At 29.8% G+C, this 22,746-nt stretch overlaps 1 protein-coding gene across 2 annotated transcripts in view; it reads left to right on the forward strand.

The window, feature by feature from the left end:
- LRRIQ1 (leucine rich repeats and IQ motif containing 1) overlaps window positions 1–22,413 on the forward strand; it is a 226,345-nt gene extending 203,932 nt beyond the window's left edge. Inside the window, exons 26-27 of one of the 2 annotated variants that reach the window (XM_063694186.1) lie at window positions 2,727–2,847; window positions 20,872–22,413. In XM_063694186.1, the coding sequence (XP_063550256.1) occupies window positions 2,727–2,847; window positions 20,872–21,017 (267 nt within the window). In that variant the 3' untranslated portion in view covers window positions 21,018–22,413. Of the gene's footprint in view, window positions 1–2,726; window positions 3,051–20,871 lie in introns of those variants that run through there. The other variant, XM_063694187.1, reaches the window with a different exon arrangement.
- Window positions 22,414–22,746: the final 333 nt, after the last annotated feature.

Raw genomic sequence — 22,746 nt, forward strand, 5'->3', positions numbered from 1 at the left:
CAAAGACCTAAAAGAATTTTGCAAAATTACAGTCTAATAAGTATTTGCCATTATGTTGTATGTGAGAAAATTCTTATCTGACATTAACTTGAGATTGTTTGTTATATTATAACCATAAAAAATACTGCACTATTTTGGAATCCAACATACCTTTTTATAGAATAAATGTCGAATGTGTGATCAGTTATCTTCAGGTTTTTTAAGTTGGCCCTCCATATCTGTCAACCAACTCTGGATTGAAAATATTCAAACAAACAAAAAATAACAATACAACGATAAAAAATGATGCAAATAAAAAAGCAATAGAGTATAACCACTATTTATGTAGCATTTACATTTAATTAGGTATTAGAAGTAATCTAGAGATTATTTAAAATATAAGGGAGAATATGCATAGGTTATATGCAAATAATTCTCCATTTTATATAAGGGACATGAGCATCCATGGATTTTGTTATCTGTGGAAGTCCTGAAACAAATCCCCACAAATACTGAGGAACGACTGTATATACAATTTACATGACATTGAAGAAAATCTGTATCTTCTTTACCATTTCTCTATTTTTTAACACTAAGCAGAGAATGATGTTTAGTTGGGAAGCCAATGTTTTCAAAAATAAGATCTAAATATTATTGCATATCGCTGTGCCAGATTCACTGAAAGACATTTAACTAGCCCATTTATGAAATTTCTAGGTTTGCTTTTAAGCTGCTAAATGGCATCATTGTGAAGCCATGTGTTTCCGGTAATTTTACTTCTAAAGTTTATTTCCTATATAATTGACCAAATTAGTAACTGACACTAGTTATTTTCTACTTTGGAAAAAATCATCTTTGGATGTTAATGACTTAGATGATAATAAATTTTTTGGAAGGTGTTTATTTACAAATATTTTCTTGACTGTAGGTTTTGTCTTATTTAGGGGAGAGTGGGAATTCTACTTTCTAAATAGGTGTAGTGAAATTATGTCATTACATTTAAATGAATAAACCTCATTTTACAATATTAAGGCTTATAATCTTAAAGCCTCTTTAGTCTTCAGGAGGGTCCCTTATGTGGTTCACATGTTTTTTCTTGTTACCTAAGTAGCCTCTCCAAAATTGTGGTATTGCTTTGATATTTCCCCTTAACTTTTGACTGTTTTTTTTTTTTAAGGTTTACCATTGATGGAACTTTTCTAATGCAGCTATTCTAATGTTAGACATGTACTCTTGTATACTATTGAAATACATTTCAAAAATAATGTATAACTTTTATTATTATTATTATTATTATTATTATTATTATTATACTTTAAGTTTTAGGGTACCTGTGCACATACAAATCACAAGTATAAATTGGAAACGATTTTTATTTATTTTATTTTAATATTTTCTACCGAGGTTTTTTGACAATGTCATTATATTACTTAGCCAGTTACATTAAGAAATGATTGACATTATACAATGGTTTATATTCTGAACTCAGCAAGAGCAATACTTGCTTACTTAAAAATAGTATGTGAGGCAATACATATGTTAATTAGCTCAATTTAGCCATTCCACAGTGTATATATATATTTTAAAACATTGTGTTGTACATGATACATGTATACAATTTTTGTTTGTCAATTAAGACCAAATAAACAGGGAAAATATAAATAAATTTGGAAAAATAGAAGTATATTAAAATAAATAAATGTAAGTTCATATGTTTAAGAGTAGGAAGAAGGTGGGAGGGGGATGTAAAGGTGAAGGGCAAATATCTGAATTTTAAAGAGGGTCATTTTTGGATTCTAGTTCCTTGAGTCTTTGTGGCTCATCTTATGGAGACAGCTTTTTAACCACAGTGGTGGTTTTATGCTTTTATTTTGCTATATTTAAGTTTTCCTAACATCAAACATTAAGAACAATGCATTTTCACAGGATTTCAAGCGTAGTGTGGTTTTGGTTAAATCCCAGCTACTCTGAGGCTGCTTTGCTTTCCCTCATGGCATTTCCCCCTATTTCAGAACTGAATCCTAATATATCTTTATGTAATGATATTCAACATTATGTACAACAATATTTTATAGGTAAGAAGCAATTATTTTTGGCACTTAGATTTGGTCTAAGTAATACAAATTCAAAGGCAATTTGAGATAAAATAAATAATTTTTATGTTCATTAAATAATGTCCTGAAATATCTATATGTTTATAATTATCCCAAAATTAGTATTAAATATAATATTTTTATATTGATAATGGCTTTAATGAGAAGGTAAAGATTGTCTGTAGCTTAATTGTATGCAAGCATGGGGTGAAAGGCATTTCAGAGAATTTTATTGATAAGACTAATACATATAAGTGGCAACATATAATTTTTGCAAAAAATAACCCCATATGACATGTCTAACATTCAATTAAAAATTAAATAATATACTTGGAAAATAAATAATGTTAAGCTCTTTAAAGTTTCATCAGCTACCTTTGATATTGATTTTCATCAAAATTACTGTACTAAAATGTTTTCTTTTGTTGTACAGACTCAAATAGCAATCCTCAATTTTACAATCGACTCTTATTTGCAAAAAATGCTTTGACATAGTGCATTTGTTCTGCCTGGGCAGCAGTAAAGGATTGTGGTATCATTTTGAAGAAGGTTGTTTGACAGAGCCTGTTTGTTTATTTGGGGTAATGTGAGCTGCATTCAGAAAATGCCATATTTTGTTTCATGATTGTATACATTCTCTTCCATTGCTCCCAGGCAAGACTTGTAAGCAGAGAAGACACGGATTTAGACCTTTTTTCCACGAGCAATGGAAGTGCTTTGTCTGTGAACAGAGAAAAAGAAAATCAGGCACACAGACACTCAGCAGGATCTTCAAGTAAGTTGTGGTTTCCTTCAGAATTAATTTAGAAATCACAAACGAATTGATGGAACCTAATGCCAACAAGCATTCTTTTTCAGATAGGGGGTAGGATGCCAGCAACCTGAACTGCCCAAAAATGTGTATTTAAATTTTTTCTTTCTTTAAATATCCTCTTTTGATATAAACAAAATTAAATTATTTCTAAAATTAACTGCATCAGTTTTTATTTTAATTGTATTTGGAGCTTCAATATCTCCTGCCCCCCACACCCTGTGAATCATATTGAATTCTTTGATCATTTAATTCTAAAAGAATTTTTTAGACTAATTGTAAAATGTTAGATTTATATATGAAAGTAGTGTGTCTTGGCCTTTTGCCATTGATTTAATAGATACTGTATGTAAAGATAATTTCCAAAGATAATTTTTTTAAATAGAAGAGCTTTAAATAATATTATACTGTCAGAAAACATGCTTTCAAAAACTATTTCCATTGCATATGTAAGAGTTTGATTATGTCTATTAATGATGACTCTTAATTCATAAACCTGTCACACACATCTATTACCTTTAACTTGGTGAGAAATATACATATATATTAAATGTATAATACATTTATATAACATATTTGTTATATATGTAGAGAAAGAATATAAAAATAATGATTTCAACAAGAATTATATTGCAATTATTAACTCTGAAAAATGTAAACATTTAAAAAATAGCTGTATCTTGTGGTATTTCACGGGAATCAAGAGCGATTTCTTTCAAAGTCCTTATTTAACCCTAGAGAGTTTGAGATCTCTTCTAAAATGTGACAATACATTAGTATAAAATATATTTTGCTTAATATTACATTTTGTTAATTTCCCCAATATATAGTGAAACTCAAGATTTAATCATAATTAAGTCTTTATACTTAATTATAATTATTATTTTTGAAAGAGTTTTATTACTCACTGGTATTATAGTTACATATATGCACATATATATATATAGACTCACACACACACATAATACAAAATCAATATTTGATTGAAAGTGAAAAATTCAGTGATCCAGATTGTGCTCTCCAGATAAATGAAAACTTCAAAATGATTATCTGACTCACTTTTCATCCAAGTACTTGGCTTTATTAGATTATAATCATTTATATTTATTAATACATGCAAGTTCATTTTGATAAATTTTAATTTACTTTTGAAATAATAATTTTAATACATCTAATTTTGAAATATTTTCCAAGTTTCAAAAACCCTGGAGAGCTTGAAATTTTCTTACATGATTATACAATCTGGTCATTGAAATGTTGCCCTAGTCAGTATAATTAAGAAATAAATATTTTAAGTTTAAATTATTCACCTAATATAAACTTTTTAGTTTTTAACATAATGTACTAACTTTATCAAATTTCAAAATCTTTATTCCATTTCAGAAGTAATCAGCCTGTGTCAATATATATTAATAAATAATGATAATTTTATGCATTGCATATTACAAACTCATATGATATCACTTTGGAGCATTGTAGGTAAGAAATAAGCAAATTAAAAACAAAAACAAAAAATTGCTTTTTCACTTTAGAATTTCAAAACTTCTGTTTATAATGTATTACCTGAATGTTAGCACATGAATACCTCAATAAATCAGCAACTAGTTTCAAATATTCAAGTTTCATCATTCACTTACATGATATTTAATTATGGATTTTAGAGATATAATTATATAGAGTTCATTTTAACACATTCTCCAAGAAGCTGAAATAATGCAATTCTCACTGTGATTCCAACTACTTGTCAACAAATAATATTACTGAAAACACTACTAATCTCTGAATGTGTTAATAAGCAACAATTTAAGGCAAACTACTTTAGAAGAGTAGAGTTTTAAAAAAATAATAAAATGATTATGAATCAAATACTACTTGCTTAATCACTGTAGTTGCTAAGTAACTATAACAACATCAGTATTATATAATAATAAGGAGTGTGGTCTCTGAGGTCAATTTGCCTGGATTTGAATGAGGACTTAATCTTTAAAATAGGAATGATAATAGAAGCACCTCTTTGTAGAGTTGTTGTTGGGATCAAATGCATACCAGTTAGAACACAAACTGGTACAAAATCAGTGCTTAATAAGTGTTCTTTATAATCATCACCTAAACATAGTTAAATAAGAAGCATCTATTGGGCTAAAGTATGGAAGTCTCAAGTATCTAGGCACATGGTCTAATTGGTTCAGCTTATAAAAAACCTACTCTTAGTTGCTTAATTAAAATATTTGGCTTAGTCTATTTTTCTGTAGAAATCAAAGTCCTTGGGCCCTAGGCCTCCATGGCCCTGGGTCAACCAGTTACAGCTTTGGTATCTTGAAAGCTCTTTTTCCTTTAGCTTTCTCTCTCTGTCTCAAAATTTGTCACCTTATAAAGCTATTAATAAAATATTTCTTTTAGCTTTGCAGGCCAAATCTAGAAAGTACTTTGTGGACTACAGCTGTAAAACTCTTTTTGAGCCTTTGAACTTTTCTAGATATTTCTCTTTTTAGTGTTGTTATAATTTTATAACGTGTATTCTTTGGAATCAGATAAATTCAGATTTAAAATCCCAGTTCCACCATCACATATGAGTTGTGTGCCCTTAGGTAAATTGTTTAACCTCTAACATTAAGTTTACTGTCTGTAAAATGGGAATAGTAATGTTTATATCATAGTTTTAGTGAGGAAAAATTGAGTAAAAATATACATAAAGCATATGATATATTGCCTTGGGTATTATAGGGTCCTAAAGAATAGTACCTGTTGTCTTCATTGTTTGTTGTTGTATGTTTGGTGATTCTCTTGAGTCATTACGAAACAACCCCACAGTAGAATTGTCTTCCTTTTCTGTGTGTCAAAAATAATAAGACCAGGAGGAGTATACTTTGAACATACTGGCTATCTCAGGCAATGTTGTCTTTTGTTAGAAAACTTCCTAAATTTTCTGTCCCTTTCCTTTTAGGCTTTACTGTTTCCTTACAAAGAGGCCAAAGCAGTCTTCTGATATCTAAATTTCTAATCTTTCTTATGGTTTACAAAGTTACGAAAGAGATTACATTCTCATTCAAAAATTGTCATTTATAAAATGGACATAGCAAGAGATTTCCTCATTTATATAATATTTAGTCAAAATATTTGAATTTACTAAATGATTTAATTTTCTCAATTAATTTCCTCATTTAATGCTTAAAGTATGCATTGCAATATATAATAATACTTTTATTGTTAGAGCAATTTATAGCTTTATACATTATCTTTATTTATCTTTTCTCATGTATAATGATCATATTTCTTAGACAGCTAACATAAATGAAACTCAGGAATCTAACTAATTTGCTTTTCACACAAAAATTAGCAAAGAAGAGCAGCAACTTGAATTTATCTTTGTTTTTGTTCTAAATCCAGTGATACATCATCTTTAATTTTTCTATGGACTAAAACATATAGCTTAGTTAGTAAAATAGTAGAAGAAAAATTATTATGATTTGTAATCATTAAATTATCCAAGAGTAATTTATTGAATGCTCACTGTTCCCTGCATACCCACGAGTGGTTTCCAGGTGCCTCCTTCTGATTATCTCTGTACTTTCCAGGATACATTCCATTTTCACAGTTAGTTGGGGTTTGAAAACCCACAATACCTCTGTAATAGTGAGTAATCAGACCCTCCTGAAGTTCTTCTTTGGTTATATCTAAACTTATGAAAAGTTAGTCTTTTTAATATGGTATTGAATTTTCTGAATGTGACAGAAAACATTGTTCAGAAGAGAAACAATTATAGTGGTTGAGGTGACTTAGAAAGACTTCTTAAAGGCACTATTCATGATTTGTGCCTAGAATGACATTTGGGATTTAAGTAAGGAAAGAGGTAGAAGAAAACCATTTAAGCAAAAGTAAAGGATAAAATTTGAATGTATCATTGCGGAACGTTGAAGAGTCTGTCTGGGCCAGAGGTTCCATATACTGCAGTAAGTAATATAAGGTTGGATTAAAGAAGAAGGCCAGTTTTAAGTAAGTTTGAAAGTAAAGTAGAAGACTTGAAATTTCCTACTAATAATAAGTAACAAATGAAGATTTCAAAAAATAAGTGTTTTAGAAAACTAATATTTGTTAAGGAAAGGTATTCTGAATCTGTTCTAACATTACATACTTCCTCTAATATATTGAAAGAGTAATTTTATAGCTCTTATGAAAAAATATTGATTTTTGTGATAAAAACTTCAAAACGAAATAGATTGCTAGGAGTTCATGCCTAATATTGTTTACAGGTAGAAGTCTAAGGATAGTACCTAAAGCAAAAGTAGATTCCAAAGATGGATATTGGAGTTTATTTCAAGTAGAATAAGCACATTTCAATAATGTAATTTTAAATTTGCAAATCAAGAAGGTAGCATGTTGTGTATTTATGTATATTTATGTATATCTATGTACATATATTCATATGTATACATGTATATGAATATCTAATTTGTGCATACCTGGAAATAAACGTGTGTGTCTGTGTGCGTCTGTGTGTGTGTGTGTAACATGCATAATAATTCCACACTGTGTGAACTCAAGAACTATCATTGCGTGTATTTAGGTATTTTTATATAAACCACACATCATGATAGTAAGCAGTTACATACCTACAATGTGAAAATCACTTCCACAAGCCATTAAGAAAATATAAATATGAATTATATGTGCCTAGCACATAGTAGGCACTTACATTAAGTGAATAAATGAATATATGAGCCATTGTTGCTACTCTCCTATATCATGTGTTCCTATCAGTTTATTTTTAAATGGATATTGTTTTCCACAAAAACAAAGAGAAAACATTTTCTTTAACATTCATGGACTTCATTATAAACTGTATGTATGAGATTTAGATTAATAAATTGTTGCAGATATTAAAGTAATATTGTCATAGATTATAAAAAGCGCTCTATGATGGAATTTAATCAACATGAAGATGGAATTTTCAAGGGCTTGGCTTATATCAGGGAGGAAAATCTCTCTTAAAAGCCCTAAACATACTTTCTTTTAAATTCCATTGTCAACAACAATGTTGTACTAATTTTTTTTTATTGTTTCTTCTTGTCCTCTGCTAGAGTGTGTGCTACAGGGAAGCAGGGAGTTTAATTAAATATTCTAGCTACCTAGAACAATTCCCTGGCATATTGTCTATTATATGTATTGGAGGAATTGATACATGGATGGATGGATGGATGAATATCGTCATTCTTTAGATGCATCAGAGCTAGGAAAGAGAGTATCTGACATTTTCTTGCTCCATAGTAAGAGGAAGGCTTTACCGACAAAGAAGCAGGGTAGAAGATTGCCTATTTAGTAGACATTCAACATCTATCATGTCTTCTCAGAGCTTTGCAAAACCCTGGCATTTATAAGGCTTAAAAAATATAATTGCTCCATATGTTAAGTGTTTCATTTCAGGTGAAGTTTTCAAATACCACAATCAGAAGATGCAAGTTTCCACAGATCTAGCCTATATGAAGCCAATCCTGTAATTTCTTCATTCAAAAATATTTATGAGCCAGGTGCAATGGCTCATGTATATAATCCCAGCAATTTGGGAGGTCGAGATGGGAGAATTGCTTGAGCCCAGGACCTTGAGACCAGCCTGAGCAACATAGTGGGATCCTTACTCTACAAAAAATACAAAAATTAGCTAGGTGTGGTTCTGTGCACCTGTAGTCCCAGCTACTCAGGAAGCTGAGGTAGGAGGATCTATTGAGCTCAGGAGACTGAGTCCTCAGTTAACTATAATCACACCACTGGACTGCAGCCTGGGCAACAGAGCAAGGCTCTGCTGCTAAGAGGCAATAAATAGATAATGGAATATGGAAAAAATATATATATTATATTATAGATTATATATTATATTATATATAATATATATACCTTAAATTACTATTTTCTGAATATAATAATTTTCATATATGTATGAATTTGAATTATAAGTGTATTTATGAAGAACGTCTTTATGAAAAGTAATTTGGACTCAATTTTCTTCTCTTTAAAAGAGATTTGCAGCTTGGACCACATGAAGTCCAAGTATTATTTATTCACAGCATTTTAGTCTAGAAAGTGTATTTGAGAGAAATTGAGGAAAAGCATAAGGACTGAAATTGTCAAGAAAGCATTGTTTCATCGTTCTTTTTCTCTTTCCTCTAAGTTTTAGAAATTTATAGACTGGAAATAGCCTATAAAATTATGTCATTAGCTAGGAAAAACTGTTAACTAGAGAGTGACTAATGAAGTATAATATAGCTCTCATTAAACTGGAATTATGAGGTAAAGAGTAGTAAAAGATGATTAATATGCCGATTTAGGTTTTAAACATGGTGAGTGTGGTATCGATAAGAATATGTGTTTAGAGTTTGGGCGGTCTCATTCCTAGTCCTTGTTGGCTCTTTCCTAGCTTGAGGACTTGGTTAAATCATTTGCAACTCTTATGTAAATTTAGCAGGTAAAGGCAGCCTGGCATAGTGGAAAGAAATTTGGAGTAGACCATATCTAAATTTGAATTTGTTTTCTTACATATATGATCTTTGTAAACTTGAATAGGATATTTGAGGTCTAGTTTGTCCATTAAGAGAACATTATGGTGAAAATTAGAAAGATATATATGTGTATTTTGGACTCATGAGAAGTGGCGCAAAAAAAAAAAACAGATATAGAGGAGATCAAGATTCCTTCTAGCTTTCAAATTCCATAATTCTGCAACTAGAACAATACAACTTTGTAGTCGACAATTTCCCAAATAAAAAGCAATAGAAACTATCATTTCTGATATTTTTCAGTATGAAAATCATGCTTGAAACTCAAACTTTTCTCTGTGCCAGAATACTTCGCAATGATTCTAATCTTAAACATTGTTTAAATGGTCTCTAATTATTGTAGCTCAGCACAGTCAACTGAGAGGGGAAAAACTTAATATTTTCTTTAAATGATTTTAAAGTAAAGATCAGAAGACTACATTATATGTGAGATATTACAGCTATTTTATAAAATCAAGTTGAATTTTAGAATGCTAAAACTCATATTAAAGCCCACAACCTCTACAGAAATAACCTATTTTAAGAGTATTCTACTATAAATATTTAGTAGTTGATTTTTAATGTCCCAATCCATTTTCAAAGAAAAAGAAAAAAAGTAGTTTTCTATTGAAAAGTCAGTCCCTATCTCATAGAATGGCATTTGAAAATGATATTTTAGTTAATCCATAGCTAGATGCTTACTTTTTAGGAAAATGTTGTTTGTAATTGAAAATTAAAGACGCTGAGGAAGAAGCTAGTTATAGACCAACAGATACAATGTAATTTAATAATTAGATTATTTTGAAGGTGGTTATTAAAGTGTATGAAGTTTTTATACAAGTATGAAATGTTTTTATGAGAAAAAGGAGTAAGATGCTAGCCAGCCATCTTCTTTAAGAGAAATTTAAGTTTTTCAATTTATGGAATTCTGTGAAAGGTGACATTGGTTGTAAATCTGATTAATTCTGATGAAGAATATTAAAAGAGTCAGGCCTGAAATCTCTCCTGAAAAAAATAATAACAGCAGTATATGTTTTGAAGAGAACTCTAGTATATTAATGGATCAAAATTGGGAGGAGATTTCCTTTTTTGAAGAGAAGGTTAATAATACTTTAAATTTACCCTTAAAAACTGTACCTTTGAAGTTATATATGGCCGTTTGATTCAACAAACTCCTATTGAGCACTATTATATATTGAGCACTATTGTATATTGTTGATATAATTTCAAATTTAATTTAATATCTAAGTTCTAAACATTAAAACCACAGGGCAGTCTCTGTACCTTATGATTACACTTAATATAAGTAAATGATACAGTTTTTTTTAAGTAGAGCTTAAGTTTATTTTCAAAAATAAAAAAAAGTAATGGGATTTCAAAAAGAAAACAATGTCTTATGTGAAATAGACTTTTTTTCTCTCTCTGAAAGCATTAGTAATGAACATCATCCAATTAAAAATGTGTAATGAATTGCAGCATTAATGTTTAAAGTTGGAGAACCTGCATCTGGGGTCTTGAGTTTTCTCTTTCCATTCCTACAGCAAGGAGTGCTTTGGTGAGAAGGGTGTATTCTCCAAAGAAACCCCACTAAACATAAATACATGGTTCACTGTGGCCCATATGCCTTAGGAATTTATCTTTAGTAAATTACAGTTTGAGTAACTGCTGTTACTATTATCTAAGACTATTCCAAAATAGACTACTCACACAAGAGTCATGCAATATTCTCAAATCTAGAAGTCCCTTATATATTTCAGGGAAGTATAGCTCTGGTACTGGACCAGCACCTGTTATTTAGAACCATCTAAGGAACCTTTCAACACAAAGAATGTGGAGATTTTCATACTTTATTGTCTCTTGCCAGCCAGAACCACAACATTCTCATTATAGTGTCTTCGCATTAAAGGAAGAGAAAATCATAATAATGTGACATTTTCATGTTACCAAGTTTCTTACTTGGATTATAGATTTACAGTTTTACATAAAATAGTAGGCCAAAGATGTAGACAGATAGTTCAATAGATTAGACACACAAACACAAATGGACACACACACACACACACACACAGAACTTTACTTCCTAATCCTTGCTGTTACCATTTATGACTACAAGTATAAATTATTTTGTTTTAATTTATGAATATACTAATCACTGATGCTTCATCAGTGAATTTACCTGCCCATTTTGTCATCTTGTTCTCCAAGCTTTCTGCCATCTATTTCTAATATATATCTGCTGATATAGTTTGGATGTGTGTCCCTGCTCACATCTCATTGAAATCTAATCCCCAGTGTGGGAAGTGGGGACTGCAAGGGAGATGATTGGATCACAGAGGAGGATTACTCATGGTTTAGCGGCATCCCCCATGGTACTGTCCTTGCAATAGTGAGTCAGTTCTTCTGAGATCTGGTCATTTAAAACTGTGTAGCACCTACCCCTCGCTCTCTTTTGCTCCTTCTCTGGCCATGTCACGTGTCTGCTCCCCCTTTACCTTTGCCATGATTGTGAGCTTCTGGGGAGGCCTCAAGAAGCTCAGCAGATGCCATCATGCTTCCTGTACAGCCTGCAGAACCATGAGCCAATTAAACCTGTTTTCTTCATAAATTATGCAGTCTCAGGTATTGCTTTACAGCAATGTGAGAACAGACTAATACATCTGCTTTGAAAAAAAGTTTTTCCAAAGCTCCATGATGTTCAACTAGCATTTTGAACATTTTGGGAGCTCTGCTACTTCCTACTGGTCCCTTAGATTTCATAACTGAAATTTACGAATAAATTATTTCTACACTGGATGTTAGAAACATTTCACATTTACCTTAATTTTCTACTGCATATAGTGTTGAAAAGTGAGCAAAAGTTATGTTTTATCATGTCCCTGCTTGCATGTTTTTTAATATAGACTGCAACTATATATAAAAAAGAAGAAATTTAGTTTTGTTTCATCTCTCCACTAATTAACTAGCATATTAATTTTACTTGTACATGGCCTTTACAAAATTCAAATAGTTATATATTTCTGATGTATTTTCCTCAGACACCATCTTAGAGAAAATGTCATTTAGAAGTCTCTAGTATTCTCAGTCTATTTTTGCAAGGTTCAAAGTAGTCACTACTCATTAATGTTTTATTAAAATATGTGTTCATGTAATGTAATCAAAATCATTCAAATATGAATATTCTTTGGATAACTCCAGAACTTCTGGTAATGTCAAATTTACAAAGAACTTGAGGAGTGAACAGAAATTTAGCAAGATAAGTAAAGGACATGAAAGTGTGAATAAACCTTTTGATAAAATTTTTAAATTAGAAAAATCATGTTGGAGTTATATGTATATATATATAATTTTATATATATAGAAATATTTCTCTTCTAACTTATGAATTGAAAATAGTATTGTTTTTCACTGATGACTTTTATTCATTTTTAATTTCATAGGCCTTATTTCCAGGTAATGTATATTGCTGAAGAGCAAATGGATAATGAGGAAATATGGGCAATAAGCACATAATACTCTACTATAACTCCAGTAGATTTGATGATAAAAATGTAATTATTAAATGCAAAATAAAAAAATTTAAAATATGTGAATTACAGTAATACTGTTAATTAACTGGCAAATTTGTAAGTGATGCCATTCTACTTATAAACTCTTCTAATGAAATAATTGCTTGATATCCACTATCTATGTCAATTGTTGCACAGTTTCACAGGAGAAGTCAACATTGACTTTCATATTTCCTATTAAAATATTAAAACTTCAATCCCACTCTAGATTTATCTTTTTCCTCATATAAAAACAATAAAAAGGTAATATCTTATAAATAACTGTGGCCAATTTAAACTTTTTTGTTCCATACATAATGAAATCTGGGTCTTTTAAAATCCTCTTTTGCTTTTTATCTCAACTATTCAACTTGAAGTAATATATCAGTAATGAACTTATAGCCACATCTCATGGAATTATTTTTATTATTGTTATCACTTTATGGTCAGCAAGAGTTATTCTGTAGCAATGTAAAAATTTATATTTTAAGAGTCTTTTAAATTATTGTTTAAACCATTAAATCTGATTCTTGGACTGAAATTTTTGGCCAGGAACTTTAAGACACAAATTTTTTAGGTGTTGATATTTTGTTCCTGAACCCGGACAATTAATTACAGAAAAACGTTAACACTTAAACCCTTAAAATAGTCTACTGACTAGACCTAGAAGATGAAAATTAATTGCCGTTACACCAAGAGCATATTTACATGGTTAGTGGACTCATCTAATATGGATTAATTTTAAAATCTACTTTTTAGAAGAGTAAACACATAATAGTTATTGATTTACTGTCTTTTAACAACTTGTTACTATCCTAAGTAACAACATTCTAAGACAGTTAAATGAGTCAACAATTATTCCAGGCACAGTTAAATATCACAGCTATTAGTAACTACAGAATAATGTTTACGGAGCTAAGACAGTAGCTAGTTTCAACAGCAGTTGACATTATCCAGAAAAAGACAAATTTCATCTGTATTTTGTAAGAGAACTAGTTGTACATATGTTAGCTACATTTATTCTTTGTTAAAAATTTAACATTTTTTGATGACAGGATTCATGCATGCTCTATTGATAATACAGTAAAGCATGATGTTTCTAACTGTAATATTTTAGTTCTTATCCATTTATATGATCATTTTCTTTCTTAAATTGTTTGACTTGTATTTTTGTTATCATTTTTTTCTTTCAAGCCAATTTTTCACACTAGCTAATGTGCAAAAATAAATGGATATGGTTAAATATGAAATGCATTTGTCGAATGAATAAAACTGGAGTGAAATAACATAATAAATCCTCAGGCTAGTTATGTTTATTGTTGCCAAATGTCTCCCTGCTAAGAACTAATAAGTATGAAAAGGGATAATGAAAGTTTCCATGAAAAATTTTCGGGAGATCTATTCACAAGTCTTCACTATCTGGGAATGTGGAAATAAGTATTTGTTTTATACAAGTTCCATATGAAGATGGTAAAGATGAAATTAAGAAAATAGAGTCAAATAGAAAGCAACTACAGTATGACAGTTTCTAATATTATGTGGCTCACGGAAGAAAATTAACAGGAAAGTTCCATTGAAAGAAATACGTGTTGAATGAATATGTAAATAGAAGAAAGATTTTAAATTAAATTTTTCAAAGACTCAAAGTGATCTTGAAAATCTAATTTGAGTTTTAAATGTTTATATTCTAAAATAAATAGCTCAATAATAAGCATTTTGGAATTTACTTAAAATTCCTATTTTGCTAAAAATATACTTTAGCAAAATTAATATGGGAAAATATTGGGTGAGAGAAGATAGAGGCTGAAATGTAATATATACACATACAATATATATTTATATAATATATATTATATATTATATAAATATACAAAATATATATTTTATATATTTTATATATTTATATAATATATATTTTATTAATATATATTATATATTAAATATATAATATTTATATATTATATAATTATATATATTATAATATATATTATATTAATATATATTATATAATTATATATATTATAATATATATTATATTAATATATATTATATAAATATATAAAATATATATTATATAAATATATAATATATAATATATTAATATATATTATATAATATATAATATATATTATATTAATATATATTATATAATATATAATATATATTAATATAATATATATTATATAAATATATAAAATACATGTTATATAATATATAAAATATATATTATATAACATTATGTTATATATATGTATAAATATATATTATATATTATATAAAATATATAATATATAATATATATAGTATATATATATATAAAGACTGACTGGTTTCAAAAGAACATGCATATCCATCAAGATCCATAAAAAAAGATGCTCTCAACTGTAAGCATCACTTATGCCATTGTTCTTTAATTACAGATATTTGTAGATGCTTTGTTGTAAATGTAATGAAACTGAATAGAGCCCTGAAGAGGACATTAAAAAATAAAAAATGATTATGGAGTTTGGGAATAGACCTAGATAGCTTATGGATTGTTAAATTGCATTCTTAACTGCTTATTGGATTACACTTTTGATTATCCAGTCAATTTAAAAGTTTAAACACGCAATAGGTATCAACTATTTCAGTGGGAAACCAGAAAACCACAATAACCAGCATTACATGGAGTAGTTATCAATGGAAAGATGGGTTTTAGTTAATTTACAGGCCACATGAGGAAGTCAATCTAGTTCTGAAACAAGTCACAAAACCCTTTTAGATTTTATAACTAGAAACCACTCACTCAAAGAATTTGAAAAACCCTCCAAGAAAAAAGTATGAAAACAATGTAAGAATGACAGAATTTAGTGAAGACTTTTTTTTTAGCACCACATTTGCAGCGCCACATTCCAGCCATCATTTTGCAAACACAGCCACATGGCATCTTTAAGAAAAAATCAACACACTGGTATGTTAAAAATAAAACCTGGGAAAACTGCATATTATAAGGCAGCCTCAGAGATTCAAATGTAAAATATGCATGGTAGGTATTATAAAAGGTAAATAAACAGGCAAAATACATGAGTTAAAAAAAACTATGCATTTATCGAAATGAGATTCCCAACCCAATGTGATACGTATTAGCTTTTACAGTCATTGTGAATTGTTTTTTCAAAATAAATATACACAGACAAAAAATGTGTTACTCACATTTTGTTTTTTTAAACATTTTTATTATTAACACCAGTAATAATGCTAGTAACAAATACTGTGGATATTTTTGTGATTATCAAGAGTACCAAACATAAGTGATTTTCATATTTATATGCCACTTAAATTTATATGAGTAAGAAGAATAAATGTGTCATGGTTCAATTGGGATTTGGAGAAACAAAAGTTTTATTAATTTTTTATAATGTACAAAAATACTTTTATTTACTGAAAAAGCTAGAAAGCAATCTCAAAAACAAGAAAAATCACAATATTACATTGAGGAAATCCAAATATGGTATAAACAACCTGTTCAATATTTATTTTTTATTTTCAGTGTTAGACTTTATCTACCTAAAGTTCACTATAAATGATTATTATAATTCAAGCTTGGACACAGCAGTGACCTTACAAAGCAACTGTTATTTGAATATTGTAATATCTACCTCAACCCCAAATTTGCACAACGTAACTCATTCACAACACTTAAATTGATGTAAACGCTTTGCTGCTAAAAATTGGTTCTGGTCACTTTCATTAAAATGTTTAATTTTTTTTCTCCATGCTTTACTTATGCTGTGTCTGCTGTTAAGTAATAAAATATGGAAAGGATTTTGAAATAATTTCTATATCCAGACACATAAAGTTGGGTATATCAATGAAAATTCAATGACGTATTACTATACATCATGAAATTCCTATTTTGACCTGTTAAACGGTTTTTTATACATACCAGGAGAGTCATTCAAAGCATTTTACATATTAAATTACTTATCAAAACACAGCATATATATAGACCTTGACATCTTTTAAAGAACCAAGGATTTAACAATAAAATATTTAAAGGACCAGAACAAATCTTGAGCAGAACACAGATTATGTAGCAAAGAAGTGACTTCTTGAAAAATAGAGCATAATCATCAAGACATAGTTTCAGCACTTGTATAAGCAATTGATGAGTTGATTTATATGCTCACCTGCAAATAAGCAGCAGATTGTTGTTAAACATAAAATCTGTAACAATAATGTTGCAGAAAAGGGAAAACAATTGTCAAAGATTTGTTAGTCATACATATTTTTGTTCTAGGAGTCCGTCAGTAGGTTTAGCTCCAATATCAATATTTTGAGGCAAGAGTCTCTTGCTATTTTATTTTCATATGGGTAATTTTAGTATGATTATACATTGACCATATTAAATTGCTTCTTTTTATGTTTTTTCATTTCTGGAGTAATCATAGGACAAAGTAATGACTTTGCAATGAATGCCAATATGTGATTCTCTCAGAGATGTGTTATTTTGCTCCTCAATTCATTCTCTATATATGTATTGATTTGGGAATTTATATGATAACAAAAAACTCTCACTAAGTGCAATGAGAGAATAAGCTATATAGATTACTGCTCAAATTGTTAATTTACACACAGCAGAACAATACAACTCAAGCTTTTAATCACACCTAAAATATTGTTTTGACAAAACATTATATATTCACTTAAGTGTTTGTTAAAGTGTTTGTTAAAGACTCATTTTCTATAGCATTTTCATTCCACTTCAAAACTGCTATAAAGCTGTCTTGTAATATTACACAATGTGCTTTTTAAATTGTAATTATTATTTGCTTAAGGAATTTTACCAAGCAATGGAAAGTTTACAAACTGTTTTTAAAATATAGGTTTACGTTGTGAATAAGTACAAAAAGATTTAAAGATTCATCAACAGCTTCAAATACAACATAATAATATTGGGGGGAAATGTACCATGTGGTAAATTTCTGTCAATAGAAAAGTCCCTTAAAATGTAGAAACACTGTTAAGAATAAAAGTTTGATCTAAAGAAAAGCTGGGCTTTAATGCAATTCAGTCTATTTCATTTTGAAATATTTTAGAAGCATATGAAATTATCTATATGTGTTTCAATACTTTATACAAAAAGTACTACCCTCCTTACATGTTACTTTTCATGTTCGTTAAAAAAAAAAAAAAAAAAGCTTATATTAAGAATAAAACCCTTTGCATGCTTTTAGTCCCAGCTTCTGGGAAGGCTGAGTTGAGATGAGAGGATCACTTGAGCCCAGCATGTGGAGGCTTTGGTGAGCTGAGATTCAATTCATACACTGCACTCCAGCCTGGGTGACTATGAAACACTGTATCAAAAAATAAATAAAATGAAGAAAGCCCTGAAGACATCTTTATACTAAGATAGTTTTATCAAGAATATTAACTAACGAGAAATTATGTTATTGAATTAAATTTTAAAATACATACTTACTTCTACTTATTACCTTGAATAATGCTTGGAAGGCACTTGACTTAGCTTACTGTAGTGGAACAAAATGTTTGTATTAGTCATTTGTGAAAATCTGCTTACTGTTTTATTAATCTCTTTTTTATCTTAAATAAATATATCAAAATCGTAAAGTTACTTCATTAGTTCATTACTCAGACACCCTGCTCCCTCTACCTCCACCCGTGGCCCCAGCATTCTCCCTATTTAATGTGTTCTCATAAATACGTATTCGGTATCCAGGAAACAGTTATATTTACAAACAATTTTTACTGCTGAGGCAAGATGAGGGTTTACTATTACTTTTTAAAGATGGACCAAAGTAGACATTCCATTCTGTTATCTGGGAAAAAATATCAAGCTATAGGTTTCCAATGTATAAATAGTAAGTAGAAAGAGGATAGGCTTTTAAGACACTTTCTTAATGCATTTTAGGCCAATAGTTTATCATCTAAGAAACTCTTGCTTCTATGCTTAGTAATATTTCTGTTGCTTGAAAGAGTTCTTGCACTTTCTTGAAAGACTACTGACTGATTTATAGGGAGTAGCTCAGCGTAGAATGAATCTGGCTAACACGTGGAAGTCAACTTCAGTTGGCATCTCTCTCAGTTGTTAGTCTCTCTACTGAGATTTGCCTTCACAAGTGCCAACCATGAAGGTCTCTAAATTCCTGAGCCATGATCTGTCTCTAGCTCCGTTACAGACTAGTTAGTGTCTGTAGACATGAGCATTAGTCTCTATTGTATCCTGCCTGTCCTGTGCTTAATCATTAGCCTTTAACTTTATCCCTGCTTTTTAGTGCTGTTCTCTTGGTGGAATAAAAGTAAAATATATTCCCTGTATGGAGGTTCATTAACTCCTTTGAATTTGTTTTCCTAATCATAATTTTAAGATTAAAAACCAAAATTCAGTATTCTGTATTTAAAGAGCTTTTAAACGTAAAATGAACATTTACAATCAATATTCACCATCATGTTGCATCAAATTTGAAATTACAGACCAATTTCCTCAAATGGCCTAATGTTTGCTGACTCTTCTATTTGAATTCATATTTTTTAAATATTTAAAATTTTAGTTGGAAAAGTATTAATCTCAAAAGCATTCTATTTTTTTTTCTCTAACCTTACTTAAGCACGAAAGCATCACAATGGAGAATCATGTAGTTTCAACCTTTGCCTCAAGCCAGTACTGAGGAAGCCCTGGAATGCCTCACTCTGCTGCTTCCAAACCCTTTCCCCACAGATACAGCCCCGTGCTCTTGCTTAATCCTAAGGGGATTTAAAGCAGAGGATCATAATTTTTTTTTTGTTTATTTTATTTATTTATTTATTTATTTTTGAGACGGAGTTTGGCTCATGTTGCCCAGGCTGGAGTGCAATGGCACAATCTCGGCTCACCGCAACCCTCCGCCTCCCAGGTTCAAGCGATTACCCTGCCTCAGCCTTCCGAGTAGCTGGGATTACAGGCATGCGCCACTACGCCCGGCTAATTTTGTGTTTTTGATAGAGACAGGGTTTCGCCATGTTGGTCAGGCTGGTCTCGAACTCCTGACCTCAAGTGATCCGCCAGCCTCGGTCTCCCAGTGCTGGGATTACAGGCGTGAGCCACTGCGCCAGGCCATAATTCTTTAATAGTATTCTTGATATGGCATCCTGGGGTCTTACTGAGTAAACATTCTGAATCCACGAACTATTCTTAGGACTATTGTTTTTAACCTCTCAAAGTTTTTATTATATATAAATAATAATTTCTTCCATTTTATGGCACCTGTGTACAAAGCAGTCTCACTGATCTTACTACCACTTACAACATAATCAGAAAGGCAGTCTTCACAATAATCCTGATGTGCATATATTATTTCTCTCATTTATAAAACTGATACTCAGAAAGACTGTTACCTGTCCAGAGTCACAAAGCTCTATTTTAGGTAGCCAAAGTAAAATTCATGAATATCTTGATATTCTAGATCTAATGTACTTTCCACTTTACCAAAAACTCCTTTTTCTGAAAAAGACCTTCATTCAACCGGACTATTTATAAGACAAATGTTAACATGTTTTATTATAATAATATAAATAATTATAGCAATTTAAACTATGAAAATATAAACAAATGTAAATACTTTAAAACTAAGACGATTTATCATTTTATAGTTGTGAAACACCAACGTTATTTGAATCTGTTGATAGAAGGAAACCATTATATCTATTTAATATTTTTAGTACCCTCCCTCTATTTAACCTGAACACATTTTATACCAATCTTGATTATACAGTATTACTTTGTAAACAAAAATAAGCTCAACAAAGATACGTCTGTTAAACTCCAAGATCATAGACTTTTCAAATGCATGTTTTTGACTTAAATATATTTCTTACTTTAAAATATAATGTATTTGGTTCATATTCAGTGAAAGTGTATATTTAATATCACTGTCTAGGTTGTTCAGTTAAGGGAATACCAATATCGCCAATAGTAACAAATACAAGACCTTCTAAAAAAGAACGTATATCATTCCGAGACAATCCTGTACAACTCAGTGGTGGATGGGGAAGTGGCAAAAAGAAGGCGAACATTTCCAACTAATCCTTAAGGCTTCAGCATTCAAAACGTGGCAAACTGTTTCATGAAGTCTGGATATCTAGTCATGTTACCAATTGGATACAAGGTTTTAGAGTCCTATATTTAATTTGGTTTATTATACGTATTTCACAAGTTTGTTTTCTAGTGGAGCTATCTTATTTCTCATCTGTAAAATGTAGTTTTGCATTTCTTCCTGTGTTCATGTGGAATGGCCTCCAGAAAATTCTTGAGATATTGTAATGGAACTTGCATATCCAGTTTTTTTGTTTTAATTTTTATGACACATGTATTCAAGATAACTTTTGTTACCAATAATAAATATTAATGCTATACACATAAAAGAGAATGTAACTGTCTTACTGATGCTGTTTAATGTAGCAATAATGATTAATATATTAATAAACTTTATTCTATTAGATTATTGTAATTGAGTATTTCAAAGATAAATTAATACATGGAATAACTGAAAATAAACAGTGACAAAGGCCTTTTTTAATTTTAAATTATCTTAAATAGATTAGAGAGTAATGATAAAATGTATAGTCAGTTTAAATTAAAATAGAAATTTAAGTAATTACCAATTGGATAGTTGAATATTTTATCTGTAATGTCAGATGTTTATTACCCTTATTTATAGAGGTAGATGCTAATTTTGGTTCATTAACATTATTATACTAATTCAAGAAATACTTGATCATTTTAATTTTTCATTAAGGTACCTTAAAATTGTCATTTAAAAGTACTTTTTCAAAGTTCAACTTACCATTTTGTAATATTAACCTATTTTCTAAAATTACAGACCCATTTTATTAAAGTCTTACTGTTGTGTGATTAATGTTCTACCATATCTTAGTAAATTTACAAAATGCTGTGTTTACACTTAGTTCTCATTGAACTGTTACTCTCCCGAGTCTGGAACTTTTTTCATAAAGCTAAATTCATGGTATTTCAGTTACTTTCCATAGCTGTGTTGCTCAATAATAGCATCCAGTGAACTTTACTGTTTTTTTGTTTTTCCTGTATTTTATTAAAATATTTCATCTAAAGATGACTGAAGTGATGTAGAGATACTTGTATTAATTTGTATCCCCCATCTACTTTTGGATCCCTATTGCATTGCAAACCTATAAATCTCTTTTAACTTGATTGAGATAGAAACGTTAATGAGACTTGAGCTGTCAATCAGTAAAGAAGATGTAGGTTCATATGTGGTGTCCTAGAATTTCCACTCCATGTATAGTTGGAACTACATCAAGATCAGCTTTAATCTATAATTTCCTTATTCTGTAACCTGTGTAATTGTTTCATGATATTAACTTTGAGGATGATGAATGGTGCTGATTCTCCTAAATTTGTAGGTAATGATTGATATATATGTCAATAAAATACTTTCCTAATTATGGTGTCAAACTGGAAGTTTTTTTATAGTGCTGTTTATTGTGTTCAGCCTTGACATTATTATCTTTAAAAAATTCTTTCAATGCTCAAACTTATCATTTTGTAGCACTACTTTATTCATGTTGATAGAAATAGAAAAGTTAAACTGAAATTTTAAAAATTGGATAAAACATGAAAGAAATCAAACCAAGAAATAGTCTTTCTCCTGTTTCCTTGAGTCAACATTTTAACTAATATTTGTTTTTAAGATTCAGGGAGGTAAAAATATGAGCCTTTCTCTTCACTTAGTTGGCACTGAATTTTGGACTAACAGTGATGGACCTAGGCAATGTTA

This window comes from Gorilla gorilla, chromosome 10 (assembly GCF_029281585.2).
Source record: "Gorilla gorilla gorilla isolate KB3781 chromosome 10, NHGRI_mGorGor1-v2.1_pri, whole genome shotgun sequence".
Taxonomy (NCBI): Eukaryota; Metazoa; Chordata; class Mammalia; order Primates; family Hominidae; genus Gorilla; species Gorilla gorilla.